Below are 16,031 nucleotides of genomic sequence, written 5' to 3'. Positions count from 1 at the left end.
CTCAACAGCAAGGAGCATCATCCAATGTCCATACATAATGCTAGCACACAACATGATGTATCTTCTTCTTGCTGGGTCCTGGTATGATGTATACAACTTGGCTGGCGTTAATTTGCTCTCTCCCCTCACCCTCCTCTGATGATTATTACGTATCAGAGAAATTGTGCTCTCATTAGTGTCATGATGCCAGGTTCCAGTCCAAATGTTCCATAACCTTCCTGCACCATGCTAATGCTCACCAAGGAACTATGAGGGTGTAGATGGGTTCTATGTAGATGATTTTGGATTGTCTCTTTAGATACAACCCTCCTGATTGCTATCAGGAAGGCATTATGCACCCCTTTTCCAGAGAGGTTCTTGGTTCCCGTGAGCCAAGATTGTCATCTACTGGTCGTCACTTCTGTTTGTTGACCTCAGGTGACCATTGTGAGAACGATGTTGAACATTTTGTGTAGTATGTATTGCCTTGCGCACAGCCAAACACGATTGCCCCTTTTTGCTACTCTGTCACATCCGTACAGCTACTCATATTGACATACACAGTCTGCTTGAAACATCAATGTCTCACTTATTGCTACTGCTTTATGCTCATATAGACACAGTGCGTATGCGGTTTCATGCCCTAAAGATATCATTATGGGGTCCAACAGTCAGGTGGGCAATTTTGCTCACGTGGAGGCCTTGCTGATGCATATGATCAAATGCTGCAGTGACTCACTGGGGAAGGTTATTGAGCAGGCCACAAACTGCATTCCATGCATGTTGTGTCCAAGGTTTCCAATTACAGTGCACTCTTCTGGACTGTCCTGAAATTGTGTATTGTACTTCCACATACCCCTAATAGGTGTATGTATGCTAATGTGGGGGTAGATGTGCCCTACATAGATGATTTTGGATTGTCTCTTTAGATACAGCCCTCCTGGTTGCTTTCAGAGAGGTTCTTGGTTCTCTTGAGCCAAGATTGTCATGTTCTGGTCATCAGCTCTCTTTGATGACCTCACGTGACCATTGTGAGAATGATGTTGAACATTTTGTGTAACATGATAGCAGTTTCATGCCCTAAGAACATCATTATGTGGTTCAACAGCCAGATGGGCAATTTTGCTCATGTGGAGGCCTTGTGATGTATATGATCAAATGCTGCACTGACTCACTGGGGCAGGTCACTGAACGGGCCACAAACTGCATTCCATGCATGTTGTGTCCAAGGGTTCCAATTACAGTGCACTCTTATGGACTGTCCTGAAATTGTTTGTTGTACTTCTACATACTCTCAATAGGCAATGTTACATTGCATTTGTATGGTTCTTTTTAATTAGATAACTGTCTCAGTGGACATCCTTCAGGTGTACCCGAAGTACATCTGGTGCAAAACTTTCTTTTGTGGTGTGTACATATTCAACATGAACTGTTATATATTTCAGACTTCAGAGTGTTAGTCTCTATCAGAGCTCTAATCAACTCTAGGGAACTTCAGATCACTACCTTTTTATTCATATACATACAGACACACAGGTATTAATTTTTTTTTTTTTTTTTTTTTTTTTTTTTATACTGCAAGGCTGGCAGTTTGATAGCTCCCCCCTTTAAGAATCACTGTGTTAGAAGTCTGATTTACTGATCCACTAACATCTAATATTCATTTCTCTGAGAAGCCCAAGGTTATTGAGACATAGGTAATGATGACAGAGCTTTAAGGTGAGTCTGATGTTACCAAGGCAACTCTGTCAATTCCATCAGTTAATTTTTTACCACAGTTCATACTCACCAGCCTCATTCTTTGAAATGTCAGAACTTACTCTTTTACTTCCTTTTAAGTACTGGAAAGGAACAAACAAGTGTCAAAACAAGTTACGGTATGTATATCTGGTGATCTTAACGTACATTAATCATTAAATAATATTTCAAAGTTGATGAGTTCTATTTTTGAAACATTTTCCATAGGTTCACTTTCATACCGTCATATTATTCCTAGTTGTGAAGCGTATTTAAGAGCTTTTAATTTTTTTTTTTTTTTGTAGATACATTGGAATTTGATATTCAAGAGGCTGGCTTTCTGTCTGCTCTGCCATATGTTGTAGTGTCAGCCACAATGCAGGTAGCTGGCCACATTGCAGACTGGTTCTTATCAAGAAAAATTCTCAATACCACCCAAGTAAGTGAATATAGTAATTTCTATATAAGATGATTAGAAATTGAATATGACTTACATGTTCTTTATCTGTGATGACAATTACTCAGAACAAGATTAGAAAGCATGAAATAATAAACTAAATAAGCTCACCAGACAAAAAATTAGTCAATCCTCGAGAAATCATTACAAGCATCATTTAATTCCGTGTAACTCTGCCCCTGGACATGATAAAACTGCCTGGATTCAGTTAGGATGTGAGTCCACAAGGTTGTGCTGGTACATCAAATCCAGATTAAGACACTCGCTGAGGATTTGATCACGCAATTCTGCCAAATTGTGGAGAGGCTGATGATAGTGTTTTGCTCGCTGTTCCAACATGTTTGAAATAATAACAGTTATTTATTAGACGACCTAATCAATACAAAGTCTAGTCTTGGATGATTTACATAAATTTGTTAACTAATAGTGGTACATGTTTCGCCTTCCCTGAAGGCATCATCAGCCATAGTCTTAACCTTAAATTAAATATAAGCGTCTAAATAACATGTAATAATGAATTGAATTTTAAAATTTTGAGGAGATTTGAAATAAAATAACATTAAAAATAACAATGATGGTTTAAAAAATACAATGTGATGAGATATAATAGTGGAAGTATTAACAAAATTAACATTAGAAGGCTGCTAAAATAAGTGCAATGGATAAAACAACAGATTGTTATACAACAAGTAGTAAGATTGTATAAAAATAAAGTTGATAGTCTGGCGGTTATAATTAGACGATGGCAAAAAATCGTATATAATCAAAGTAAAGAAGAGAGAATAAAAGTCAAAGGTCGGTCGAGAGATCCAAAGTTAATCATAATCTTGAAGATAAAAGACGAAAGTCAGAGGCATATGGTGAAGTTGTAGAACACGTTGAGGATATGAAGTTGTAGAATAGAAAGTTGAAGAACAGTTTCAAATAGGATCTCTATGGACCATCTCGAAATTTGAAGTAATGCTGAAATGTTGCAAGTTGTGAGTTTGTAGATATTCTAGTTGAAAAGGCATATAAAAGTGGAATCATTTGACGGTGACAAAGATAGCTTGTAACGTTATGAGTTAGAAGTTCTAACTTATTTTGTTCTATGTTGACCGAAAGGCAACACCTAATCATCCAGAATGTTTGAATAAACATGCTGGTTCATGTTAATGGTCACCTCAGTGCGCAGGCCCAATACATGACATGAAAAACGCCCCACAAAACAATACAGCTCCACCTTCAGCTTGAACCTGACCTTGTACACATCCAGGATGAAATGCTTCATTTGGAGTTCAGTGCACTTGACAACATGCATCATTTGAATACAGGCAAAAACATGATTCATCAGACCGCATTATGTTCCGCCAGTCAGCTACTGTCCATGTTTGATAATTTCTAGCCCATTGAAGACGTGCAGCTTTTTGTGCCTGCATGAGCAATGGCCTCTTGCGAGATGACTGACTCCAAATCTTCATTGCATGCAGTTTCTGTCACAATATTCTCTCACTAATAGGTTGGTATGGACCTTCATCGATTGACTGCAGCAATTCCTGTCAGGTTTGGAAGTGATTTTGATTCACAAGCCGTGAAACGCATCTCGATTTTCCGACCTTCATTCTGACGTGCTTTGTGGTCATGCTTGTAGACACATTGAACAGTCCGCTGCAAAACACCAACAAATCAAGCAACTTCATGCACTGTATGGCCTTGGGCACAGCCAAACATGATTGCCCCTTTTTGCTACTCTGTCACATCCGTACAGCTACTCATATTGACGTACACAGTCTGCTTGAAACATCAATGTCTCACTTATTGCTACTGTTTTATGCTCATTTAGACACAGTGCGTATGCGGTTGAGCACGGGACTCATTTGCTGCGCCATCTATACAGTCTATGCGTGCGCACTAGTGACTAATTTTTAATTTGGTGAGCTTACAATGGTACTTCACTTAGAATGGCACATTAGAGACGTTTAATTTTAAACTCTGACATTTCCATACTTTTCTGAAAATCTCTGGTACATTTTAATGGAATCTCTGAACTGGAATCTTCCCTTAAAGATGTCATTAAGGAGCATATGCCAACAATTTCTTAGGCTTTATGTGTATAGATTATTAAATTCCAACTGCACCATTTCCTTTTGGTGGTGAAATGCAAATGGAGACATTTCCATCAACCAATAAACTGTCCTGAAAACCTGCAGAGGTGGAAATATTGGGGTTTGAATTTCAATCTCTCTTTTATTGAATAATTCCTCTTGGCGATGAAGTGCAAATTTTAACATTTCCATCTACTAATAAGCTGTCCCGAAATAAATGCAACCAAGCTCGATAACTGCAGTTGCTTAAGTGCGGCCAGTATCCAGTATTCTGGAGATAGTGGGCTCGAACTCCACTGTCGCCAACCCTGAAGATTGTTTTCCATGGTTTCCCATTTTCACACCAGGCAAATGCTGGGGCTGTACCTTTATTAAGGCCACGGACGCTTCCTTCCCACTCCTAGCCCTTTCCTATTCCATCGTCAACATAAGACCTATCTGTGTCAGTGCGACGTAAAGCAGCTTGCAAAAAAATAAAAATAAAATAAAATAAAAAGAATCAACTGCACAAGTGCAAATATCAGGATTCGAATCTGAATGCCTCATTTATTGAAAAATTCCATGGACTTTTACAGATTGTCAAATTGTGTTTAATTATCCTCCTAATCAATACATCTAGTTAACCACTCAACGTGGAGTGCTGTACACTACACGCAGACTCCCCAACGCTATCTGTTGCGGAGTGACGTACATTGCACATGCATAGCAGCTTCTGCTTTGTTCTTCTATCTAGTGAATATTTCTTTAAACATTACGAATGTAGTAAGATATATCTGTAGACAAAGCATCGATCTTTTATTTGATGCATATATCTGTTGAATTTTTATTGATTATATATGATGTATCGAGTCTGAAAAATCAACAAGTTCTTTTTTTGACATCATGGTAGCTAAATGTTTCCTTGTGATAGCAAATTTGAAAATTAACAATGTTTTACTGAATGACGGTACGGAAAGTTTAGTTTTGTTAAGCAAGGACTAGGATATAGAATTTGAGAGTGAAAGAAGTTATCGTGACATTGATATCGCTTTTGATACATGGGAAAATATCGGCTGTAATGTTATTGATGATTGGTTTGTGTGAGAAGACATGGATAATTACAGAGGGCAAAGGGAAATGTTTATAGCAAATTATGTGTCTCAGAATACTGCAAAGAACTGTTTATGTCCTGTGTGAAAAATTTTCAGGTGTTTTCTACTCTCGAGTTCGTAATGATGAGAGTAGAATAGGCAGATATTTATGCTCAGTATCGCACCACACAGTATGTTATTTCTGTTCCAGTCAAGGTTAAATGAATATGTACCAGTTACTGTGCAGGAAATGTACGTAGTTTTTGCATTGTGTATGTTAATGAGCATGGTACAGAAACCTGTAGTGAGATCTTATTTCTCAAAAAATCCCAGTACTAGCTCCTTCTATATTTGGTTCAGCCATATCTCCAGTTCGATTTGAAAGCTCAGAAGATTCCTCTACTTCATTGACCTTAGATAATTTCAGTAAACTATGCTGTTTGTGTGTTTATGCACTAATAACAAACTGAACATTTTGGTAAAATTCATTGAACCGCTTATAATTTATGCCCGATTAACTAAGAGCCTGCACTCATAGCATGCTTGGTGCTATACTCCTGCAGCACAGAGCAGCCAGGTAGTGAAAGTTGTCCCATGCTAAGAGGTTAAGATGAACTTTCATGTGGACATGTTTCAACTCAAACATAGGGTCTTCCCCAGTAAAATACATTATAATAATCTAAAAACATGAGACACACAATTGTGTACAGTGCCTGCTAAAGAAGTTTTTCATTAAAAATCATGGTGAAATTATAATATCAGGTGATGGTCATTATAAAAGTTTTTGTGCTGAAGGTCTTTTTGTTATAATTTCCTTGTTGTCCTTTGATGCAGTTCTAATATATCTGTACAATGTTGACTCTCAATTATTGTGTTAAGTCAGAGGCTAACATTATGTGAGTTGAATTATTGAATTATTCCTCTTGGTGGTAAAGTGCAAATTGTGACATTTCCATCCACTAATAAGCAGTCCTGAAAAAACTGCACAAGTGCAAATATCAGGATTTGAATATGAATGCCTCATTTATTGAAAAATTGCATGAACATTTACAAATTTTGAAGTTGAACTGTCTGATTCATAATGTTATGTGGCCCGCTTGACTTTCCTGTGTTTACAGACTGCTGGGTCCAGCTCTCACTTAACACAATAACTGAGAGTCAACATTGTGCAGATATATTTGAACTGCATCAAAGGGCAATGAGGAAGTTACATTAAAAAGACCGTCACCACAAACATTCATAATGACCATCAACTCATATTTTAATTTCATCATGATTTTTAATGAAAAATGTTTTTAAGAAGCACTGTATACAATTGTGTGTCTGATATTTTTAGATTATTATAATGTATTTTACTGAGGATGACCCTATGTTTGGGTTGCAACATATCTAATTGAAAGCTCATCTTAAATAGATGTAAATAATATATTGATTAGGGGAGTAATTAAACACAATTTGACAATTTTTAAAAGTTCAACTGTCAATATGGATCAAACATGAGATTTATAGCTTGTAAATTCCATGGATACAGTGCATTTAATCCAAGATTTATTGAGTGATTTTAAGGGTACATTTATGCTGCAGCTTCACTGCTGGCACATGGATGCTCGCCCTAGCATCTCGCTGCTGACTATAGCCAGGCTGCTCGCCATGGAGCTTTTACCCGGCAGCAGTCCCGCGCACACGCTGCTGGCAGCTCTCAGCTCTAGTTGAAAATTCAAAACCGAGGAACTGATAGTTAAGGCGGTTTGTATGTTGCATAATTTGATTATAGATATAGAGGGCATGAACACTTAGACTACGAAGACGTACTTCCAAGAGCTACCCCGCCGAGGAGAAACAACACAGTTCCAGCTGAAGCTTTTGAAGTGCGGAATAAATTCAGAGATTTTTTCAACGAGCGAGTCGCAGTTCTGTTGGCGAGTGTATCTTACAATAATTTTGTGTACTGAATGTGAAATAAAAAGTGTAAAATGCTTTGCCTGGATTTTTCAGTGCATTTCTACTGCCAGAGTTGATTGAAGAATAAAGCTACAAATGCTTTATTTCGTATTTTAATAGTGTACTTTTGAATAATGTAAAATAAGGGGTTATGGAGTATCTAATTTTGACTTTAGTTAGATCTCCTAAACAAAATGTGTTTACAGTTTGAAAAAGTAACTGTTGAACATTACATGAAAAACGAGGTACTTCGTATAAATCACTTGCTTGTAATGATAGAGGTCCCGTAAATGGTAAGAATAAAAGAACAAAGTTGACATAATCATTGCGCATTCTTTTGCCACATCATTCCATAGTTTGATGATGATGATGCTTGTTGTTTAAAGTGGACTAATATCTAGGTCATTGGCCCCTGATGGTACGAGATGAGACGAAATGGATTAAAAGTTATAATTAACCCACTGACTAGGATTAGAAACATGATAATGATGAGGAAAATTATTATGAATTTCAAATAAGTAGTGGATCTAATTTGCAATGCCACATTTTCTTCTAAAATTAAAAAGAGTAAAACATAATAAAATTGAATAAGGCACTGACATAGAAGTAAAATAACATATTTAATTCAAATTAAAAATACACAAAGATAAACACATAGTCAATAGAAAAAATAGGTTTTTTGCTATTTGTTTTACGTTGCACCAACACAGATAGGTCTTTTGGCGATGATGGGATAGGAGAGGCCTAGGAATAGGAAGGAAGCGGCCATGGTCTTAATTAAGGTACAACCCCAGCATTTTCCTGGTGTGAAAATGGGAAACCTCAGAAAATCATCTTCAGGGCCGCCAACAGTGGGGTTCGAACCCACTGTCTCCAGGATGCAAGCTCACAGCTGCACGCCCCTAATCGCCTGGCCAACTCACCTGGTAGAGTAAAATAGTAGTTAACAATAAACCAATAAAAACACAAATAGAAACTTCACTTTTAAACATGATAAAACAAGCCACTCTCCCTCATAAAACGTAGCAGAAGGTCTACTGGCCGCTCGTCATCTCGTCACTTCTTTTATCCCATATGAGGAAGAGTGGGAGAGTGGGTGACCTTGAAATAACCAATCACAGTCCAAGTTACAGGAAAGCCAGTGATGTGCCTGGCTCGAAAATCAAACGTGTTTGAGACTATGGATGTGGCGAGGATAGCAGCCAGCAACGCAGCTATGAGCTGGACTCCAGCCTAACATTGAGCAGCGAGGCTTGCCTATGTGCCAGCAGCCAGGTTGCAGCATAAACGTACCCTTAGAAGTAAGAAAATCCTGCAGGATTTAATTTTAAATAAAATATGAATCATCCTATATTCCATTGCATATTAATAGAATGGAAAGTAATTTTGTATGTATGATGACTCCTTAGAGGGAGAAATAGCATATAAATCATGTATTTTTTCTTAGTAATGTATTTTCAAGAAATTTAATCATAAACCACTTTTAGTTCTACAGTTGACCCCTGTCAGACCTGATCTTAGATAATTTTCACCATTTTGAACCTCTCGAGATTTCAAATATAAAATACTCTTTTAAGACAGATGAACAGTTTACCAACGATGGTTTTAACAGCACAATTGAGAGAATGATCTATAGCAGCTCTTTCCAAATGTTCATGCGTACTAGGGCAGATCTTAGAGATGCAAAAGGAAGTATGGTTGCCATGTGACAATTCCACCCCCACTACTACTACTACTAACATAATTAGTGCAAAGTTGATATTGCATTTTTGCTGCTCGTTGAGAAAAATATGCTGTGTAGAGGGAAGATATGGCTCTTAATACATCACCTTTTTGAGAGTCTGCCATGCAGGATTGGTATTTAATTTTGATTATGTTCATAGATGAAAATGTGCCTTCACAAAGATGTGTTAACCAGAACAGGAATACATTTTCAGAATAACACTATATACCAGCTCTGCACCAAAGTCCTGAAATTGGTGCAAGCTACATAAGATTTCAAGGACTTAAAATTTCCATTTCCAATCCTTTAAGGTTTTACTTCCTTAAGATTTCTGCATATCCCACCACAAAGTTCACTAATGTCAATAGAAGGTGAATGGGTTGCTGATTAGATTATAACCTTTTTAGGTGTTGGAAACTGGCTAAATCTGTTACCAAATTCAGTCACAACAGTTTCAAGATGCTGAGCAAAATTTGGAGAAACAGATTCACAACAATTCAAGTTTCGGGTTTCCACAATTGATTCTAGAGTTTTGTTAAAAAAAAAAAAAAAAAAAAAAAAAATGTTTACTACGGTTAGCATGCATGAAATATTACAATCTTTCCCTTGTAATTAAAAATTTAATTCATTTAATTTTGAGGCGATAGAATGATGGATCTAGTAGCTTTAATCTCTCAGTAACTTTCTGATAATATTACCCAGAAGATTGTTTCAGAATGTCACTGATCTGATTCAGAGGACAGCAGAATCATTCAAGATTTTTTTCTCCCTACTAAGCCATGTTACGATATTTCAACCTTCGATGCACATAATATCTTACAGATTTTTCTAAGCAGAATTTAAGATATGAGAGCCACCTACACGTAAACTAGATTTTAAAAATATTTGGTATATCTAGCCAAATCTCAAAGTATCTGTGTGGCTGAAAAATGTCAACAGTCAATAACCTCATGAAAAATGATTACAATATCTTATAATACCATATGAATGGGCAAATCACAGAAATGTAATCTTCTTGTGTTTCTCATCCAAAGAGAATAGGTCTACTCATCATTGCTGTCATCTGAAGAATCGCCCAAGTATTTTGGTGGCTGATGTCTGTCCGTGGGTATCGATGTATGAAAGTCCCACAATGATGGAGAAATGTAGGGGAGTAATTCGAAGGGATGTTTATTTTCTTTTCTACTGATATGGGCACTGGACTGATGTATGCTTGGGGCAGAAACTGTATGCAACATCCTTTCCTTCCTATTTGAGCTCTTCTTCTTTACTCAGTGACATCTTGTATGACATTTCTCTCTTCACTTGGATGTGGAAATGCTCACATGTGCTGCCTGTTTTCAATTTGTCAATGAAGTTTTGCAAAGAGCTGAAAAATGTAAAATTGTCATTGCTCCATCGCAAGTCATACGCAACTCTTGTTCTGCAGGAGTGAATAGTATGGAGAGCAAATAGTTACTCACTGCACTCTGGTTTTAATTGCTAATAATGCACCACAAAATAAACAGGCCAGTTGCAATGCATGATTCAGTCAATGCAAGACACCTTCAGTTTCTGTAGGCAACAATCCCATGCTATTCATGGTTCTGGTGGTCAAACACAGCAAAGTTCACTTCGCTAGTATTGATGGATTTTTCTGTGAAACATGTTTCAAACTGATTAAGGGGATTCAGTGTCAAAAAAGAGTTGATTTTTCTCAATATTCAATCACAAAATATTCTGAGACAGGAGGGTGTGTAAGGGGATAAATTGACTTGACTCACTTTTCAATCACAAGTTTTCATTTCCATTCATTGCACTAGGGGTTAAGTAATTTTTTACTGGACAGACATGCATCTAATCACTTAACTCCTTATACCCATATACACAGACTGTGCTGATTCAGAAACTGGCATAGCATCATTTTGGTAAAAACATAACTTATCCCCTTTTACAAGTGCAGTAGCAATATACAAGGATAATCCCAAAAATAAGGTCTCCTATTTTTTTATAAATACAGAACTCTGTTCGTGTGGCTGTTGGTCACAATATTGTGAAGAGTGTTTCCCGCGCTCGCATATAAACGTGCACATGCCGCACTGAGGCACTCTGTCTTGGTTTGGCAGCCGTTGAGAATGGAGCTCCCGTTGGATGTTACCGCCAAGGGCGAAGTGCGTGCAGTTATTGAATACAAAGGATACTGAACCGATTGAAATCCATCACCAATTGATGGAAGTGTATGGTGAGCCGTGCATGGATGTCAAAAATGTTCATAAGTGGTGTAGGGAGTTAGCAGCTGGTTGGACTGAAATTCACGACGAACGAACAAAGGAGCAGGAGACCATCAATTTCCGTCGAGACAGTCGTGAGGGTTTGAGCAAATCATGCGGGAAGATCGGTGGATCACCCTGGATGATCTCTGCACTTTGGTTCCTGAGGTCTCCCGGAGTGCCGCTCACAACTTCCTGAACAGCATGGCGGCAAGCTGGTATGACATGGGCATATGAAAACTGTCACAGCCTCTACAAAAATGCATCAATCGAAATGGTGATTATGTAGAAAAATAGCTAAATGTTCAGGCTGTAAAATGATGCAAACAATTGTAGAAATAAACAGGTCTATGTATTTATAAAAAAGTAGGAGTCCTTATTTTTGCGATTACCTTCGTATAACATTATTTGTCACTTGTTTGTCTTTTTCCATAACTTATGTTAACCCAGGGGGCTCCCTTCTGTGTTTGTCCTGCCTTCATAGTCTTTTACCACCTGCATTCACGGTAGAATGTCACTAGAGTCTACGCCATGTTCTGACACTAATCATTTGAAGTGAATTCTATGTGGCCAAATGTCAATAAAATCAAACACACAATTCAGTCTTAGCACTTGAAAGGTAAGTAAGCAGAGTTCAATGTCAATAAAACTGAACTCTCAAAATAAATAGCCACTTAAAATGATATGATAATAAAACTTTGTATTGTCGAATGTCAATGAAATCAACTTAGTTAAATCGAAGAATGTGACACTTGGCATAAGTTGAAGTTTTCCCACTTGACAAATATTATGTAAAATTATTTCAAGAATAAAAATTTGCTATCTATTCAATACAATTATATTCTGTAGTGATTATATCCTACATGAATTGCAAACACTAATTAGGAAACGTTTTGCTCTAGTTTTGGGCATTTTGAGCCTAATAATATCTTCAGGTCAAGTCTTTAAACCTATTAAACATTGGAACTTTAAATACAATGGTCTTATGCTAAAAAATTTTTTACAAAAAGCTGTGCTTTAGGTGATATTTACATAGTTTACATTGTGTAAAAATTTTTTTTAGCATAAGACCATTGTATTTAGTTTTAAGTTCCAATGTTTAATAGGTTTAAAGACTTGACCTGAAGATTATTATTAGGCTGAAGATGCCCAAAACTAGGGTGAAACATGTTCCTAATTAGTGTTTGTAATTCATGTAGGAATCACTACAAAATATAATTGTATTGAATAGGTGGACACAGTAAATTTTTATTTTGGAAAGAATTTTACTTATTGTTATCTTCAATACAGAACAAAATGAGATTAGTTACTTGTGGTAATTCTAAATTCCCATGGAGGGAATTAGATATTTTTCCACCAATAGAGCATATCAAAAATCAGATCAAAAATTAGATGTATGGCTTTTCAGGCGATTGCTCTATTAACCAGCATCCCACTCTGACGAGTCTAGTGTCAGACCCTACCCACTAATGCTGGGGTGTATGCAGGTGATTATTCTTTATTCAAATAGTTATTTCATTCCTGCCCGGTAAGGGGCAGGCGGGCCACCAGCTAAACATGTAGCTCTTTGGCCGGTGAGTGAGTACATAAAAGTAGAATTTTGAAACACATACATAGAAGTATGTCTCGTACATACTGAAAACAAAACATAATCAAATACAGATTGAAGCAGAGAAAATAAAAAACATAAACAAGTATATAACAAGGAAATATTATGTGATTTCTTCCATGTCAGTCTATTTTTCATTGATTTCGATTGGCACACAAAGTATAAACGCACAACACATCGTACTGAGAGAGAAATGTCTTCAGTTCATCTTGACGTACGATACGAAAAACACTATGGTGGAAGCAGAAAGAAATGGACGTACACTAGTGGAACAATGAGGACGCGAAAAACACAGAATGATTGAAAATGAACATGGATAGAGATGACACTGGTAGTGTCGTAAAGCACTCAGACACAGATAGTGGAGGCCGGTACCACTGCCGCGAGGAGCATCGTAATATCCAGTAAAAGAAAAATTAGAATAAAAAGGCAGTGGGACAGGGGGGGAAGTTACGTGATAGGGGTGGGGAAAAGGTAAGAGATAGCAGGAGAGCGGTCATTATTAAGGATAGCGGTGGCAAGAGGAGAAAGATTGAGGGCTTCTTTAATCGCAGAGTGATTGATGGCTAGGGCAGATTGTAAGTATTTGAGACGAAGATCATGGACATGAGTAAGGATGGTGGGGAAAGAATAAAGAGGTTGGAAGTCAGCAGAAGGGGTGTCAAAGGGGAGATGGTATGCAATACGCATAGCATGTCTGTCAAGTTTAAGCAAGGTCACGTATTGTTGTCTGTCAGCTGTGAGCCAGGTCAAGGAACTGTATGTTACGACAGGGCGAATAAAAGATTTATAAACTGTGAGGATTTGGGAAGGACGGAGGCCCCACGTTTTACCAGTGAGAATACGAAGGGCTCGGAAGCGTTGAAGGGCACGTTTGTATACTTGTGTTAAATGATGTTTCCAATGAAGGTTGTTCTGGAATTGAATACCAAGGTAGATTAGGGTATTAGTTTCTGTTAGTGGAGTATTATACAACGTTAAAAGAACTCGGTGACGGGGTCTAGTGAGGCGGGATTTTTTCCGAAATACAATAAATTGGGTCTTGGCGGGATTAACAGCAATATGCCAGGCGTCGAACCAGGATTCTAGAACGGAGAGGTAGGTCTGTAAATAACGGGTAAGAGTAACAGTAGTAGGTGTAAGTGCAAGGATAGCCAGATCATCGGCATATTGATAGAGTCTTAAAGGGGGGTCGGGATGTGGGATATCATAAGTATATAAAATATATAAAAGTGGGGAAAGTGGGGAACCTTGGGCTACGCCCGCAGTCATACGAAAGGAATAGGAACGGGTACCACGGATGAGGATCTGTGCTGATCGATGTTGAAGATAGTTGAAAATAAATCGAATGATAGTGATAGGAATGGGAAGATGGCGTAACTTAAAAAGCAACCCAGCATGCCAGACTGAATCAAAAGCCTTATTCACATCGAGGCAAACTAAAGCGGCAGTTTTACGGGGGCGAAGATAGGCATTGAGAGAAGAGGATATGTGAAAGAGGTGATCGTGAGTGGAATGATGGGATCGAAAACCGGCTTGAGAGGATGGAATAAGACCTAGAGAGTCGAGATAGGAGGAAAGTCTCCTACTCAGAATCCCTTCTAGGATCTTGCTGAGGACAGGGAGTAAGGAGATTGGGCGATAAGACCGAATGTCAGATGGGAGTTTATGGGGTTTTAGGAATAGGAGAAGATTGGCGTTACCCCAATGATCGGGGTACGCGCCTGTATAAAGAATGTAGGTGTAAATAATGCTAAGAAGATAAAAAAGAATAGGAGGGGCTTCTTGAATATGACGATATGAGATGGTATCGGAGCCAGGGGAGGTGTTTTTCCGATGTTTCAGGAAAAGCCGGATATCAGTGGGTGTAATGGGAGCATTTAATGGATGAGTATAATCAACATGAGAAAAATGGAGGAATGAAGGTTGAAGTTCAGGGAGGTTAGGATCAGAGTAAGCAATGATGGTAGGTTCGTGAGGATGATGGAAATTAGGGGCGTGGGAGGGGGAAAACACAGTTTGATAATAGTCAGCGAAAAGATTAGCCTTGTCTTGGTCAGTTTGGGGATGAGTGGGGGGATGTGTAATAGGGTAGCGAGGAAGAGGGTTGGTAGTTTTGGTTAGTTTTCGAAAAGTCGTCCAAAAACGTCGAGGGTCGTGATAATCAGCTAGCTCAGTACACTTGTCCATCCACATTTTACGTTTAATAGCTTTAATATATGAGCGCGCGTGGCGTAAAGTTCGGCGGTGTTGTTGGAGCGTAGTAGGGTCCTTGGTTCGAGTATATGCAGTAAAGTAGTCATGAGCTAGCTGCAATAAGCGGAGAGCTGTGGGGGGTATAGGAGGTTTAGAGGGGTGGTAGGAGTGACGAGGAATATGAAGAGAATCTGCGGTAAGGATAGCTCGCTCTATTTTAGAAATTAGGGCGAATAGAGTGGGAATATTAGTAGGCGGTACAGCATCACTGAGTAAGTTAGTGAGAGTAGTGCGATAAGTATTCCAATTAGTGTGATTGAAACGACGAGTAGGGGGAGGGCGAGGAGGGGGTAAGGTCTGACGGGGAAGAACACCAGGAAAGGTGAGAAGGGCTGGGGCGTGATCGCTACCTATAGAAACGAGCTGCTGGATGGTGATAGATGTGGCAAGGGAGGGAGAAAGAAGGAGGACATCAGGGGTGGAATTATTGGCTGGGAGGGTGTGGAAAGGAAAATGGAAGCGCATGCCCCGGAGAGACGTACATAAATTAGTGAACTCGGAGATTTGAGTAGGGGTATATGAAGTAACATTAAGGTCTGCAACTATAATATATTCAGAAAATGTAGCGTCTGTGTATTTAATAAAATCAGAGGGAATGAAAGGTTTAGACGGTATGTAGATAGTAGCTACCGTAATGGTTTTCTGAGGAGTAATTACTTCGAGTATTAGATATTCAGAGAAATTAGTAGGGAAGTGAAAGTAGTGCTGAATAACAGTAAAATCCCGTCTGACGCCGATAGCCATGCCACCACGGCCTTGAGTCGGACGATCAGCGCGATAGAAAGTAAACCGGGGAAATTGAGGCATTTGAGCCGGCGTCAGAAATGTCTCATTCAGAACAAAAATATTCGGGGCATGCAATGAAAGGGAGGTGTCCAGCAGCGGCCGATTGGACTTAAGAGATCTTATGTTGGCATAGTAAAGCT

The 16,031-nt window shown here is 38.5% G+C and overlaps 1 protein-coding gene across 3 annotated transcripts in view; it reads left to right on the top strand.

The window, feature by feature from the left end:
* LOC136864969 (vesicular glutamate transporter 1) overlaps window positions 1-16,031 on the top strand; it is a 209,119-nt gene that overhangs the window by 137,558 nt on the left and 55,530 nt on the right. For all 3 annotated transcript variants that reach the window (XM_068226485.1, XM_067142378.2, XM_068226484.1), the window contains one exon: window positions 2,022-2,155. In XM_068226485.1, the coding sequence (XP_068082586.1) occupies window positions 2,022-2,155 (134 nt within the window). The remainder of the gene's footprint in view (window positions 1-2,021; window positions 2,156-16,031) is intronic.

This window comes from Anabrus simplex, chromosome 2 (assembly GCF_040414725.1).
Source record: "Anabrus simplex isolate iqAnaSimp1 chromosome 2, ASM4041472v1, whole genome shotgun sequence".
NCBI classification, from domain to species: Eukaryota; Metazoa; Arthropoda; class Insecta; order Orthoptera; family Tettigoniidae; genus Anabrus; species Anabrus simplex.
The sequence above is the reverse complement of the archived record's forward strand: the minus strand, read 5'-3'. Positions and strand labels throughout refer to the sequence as shown.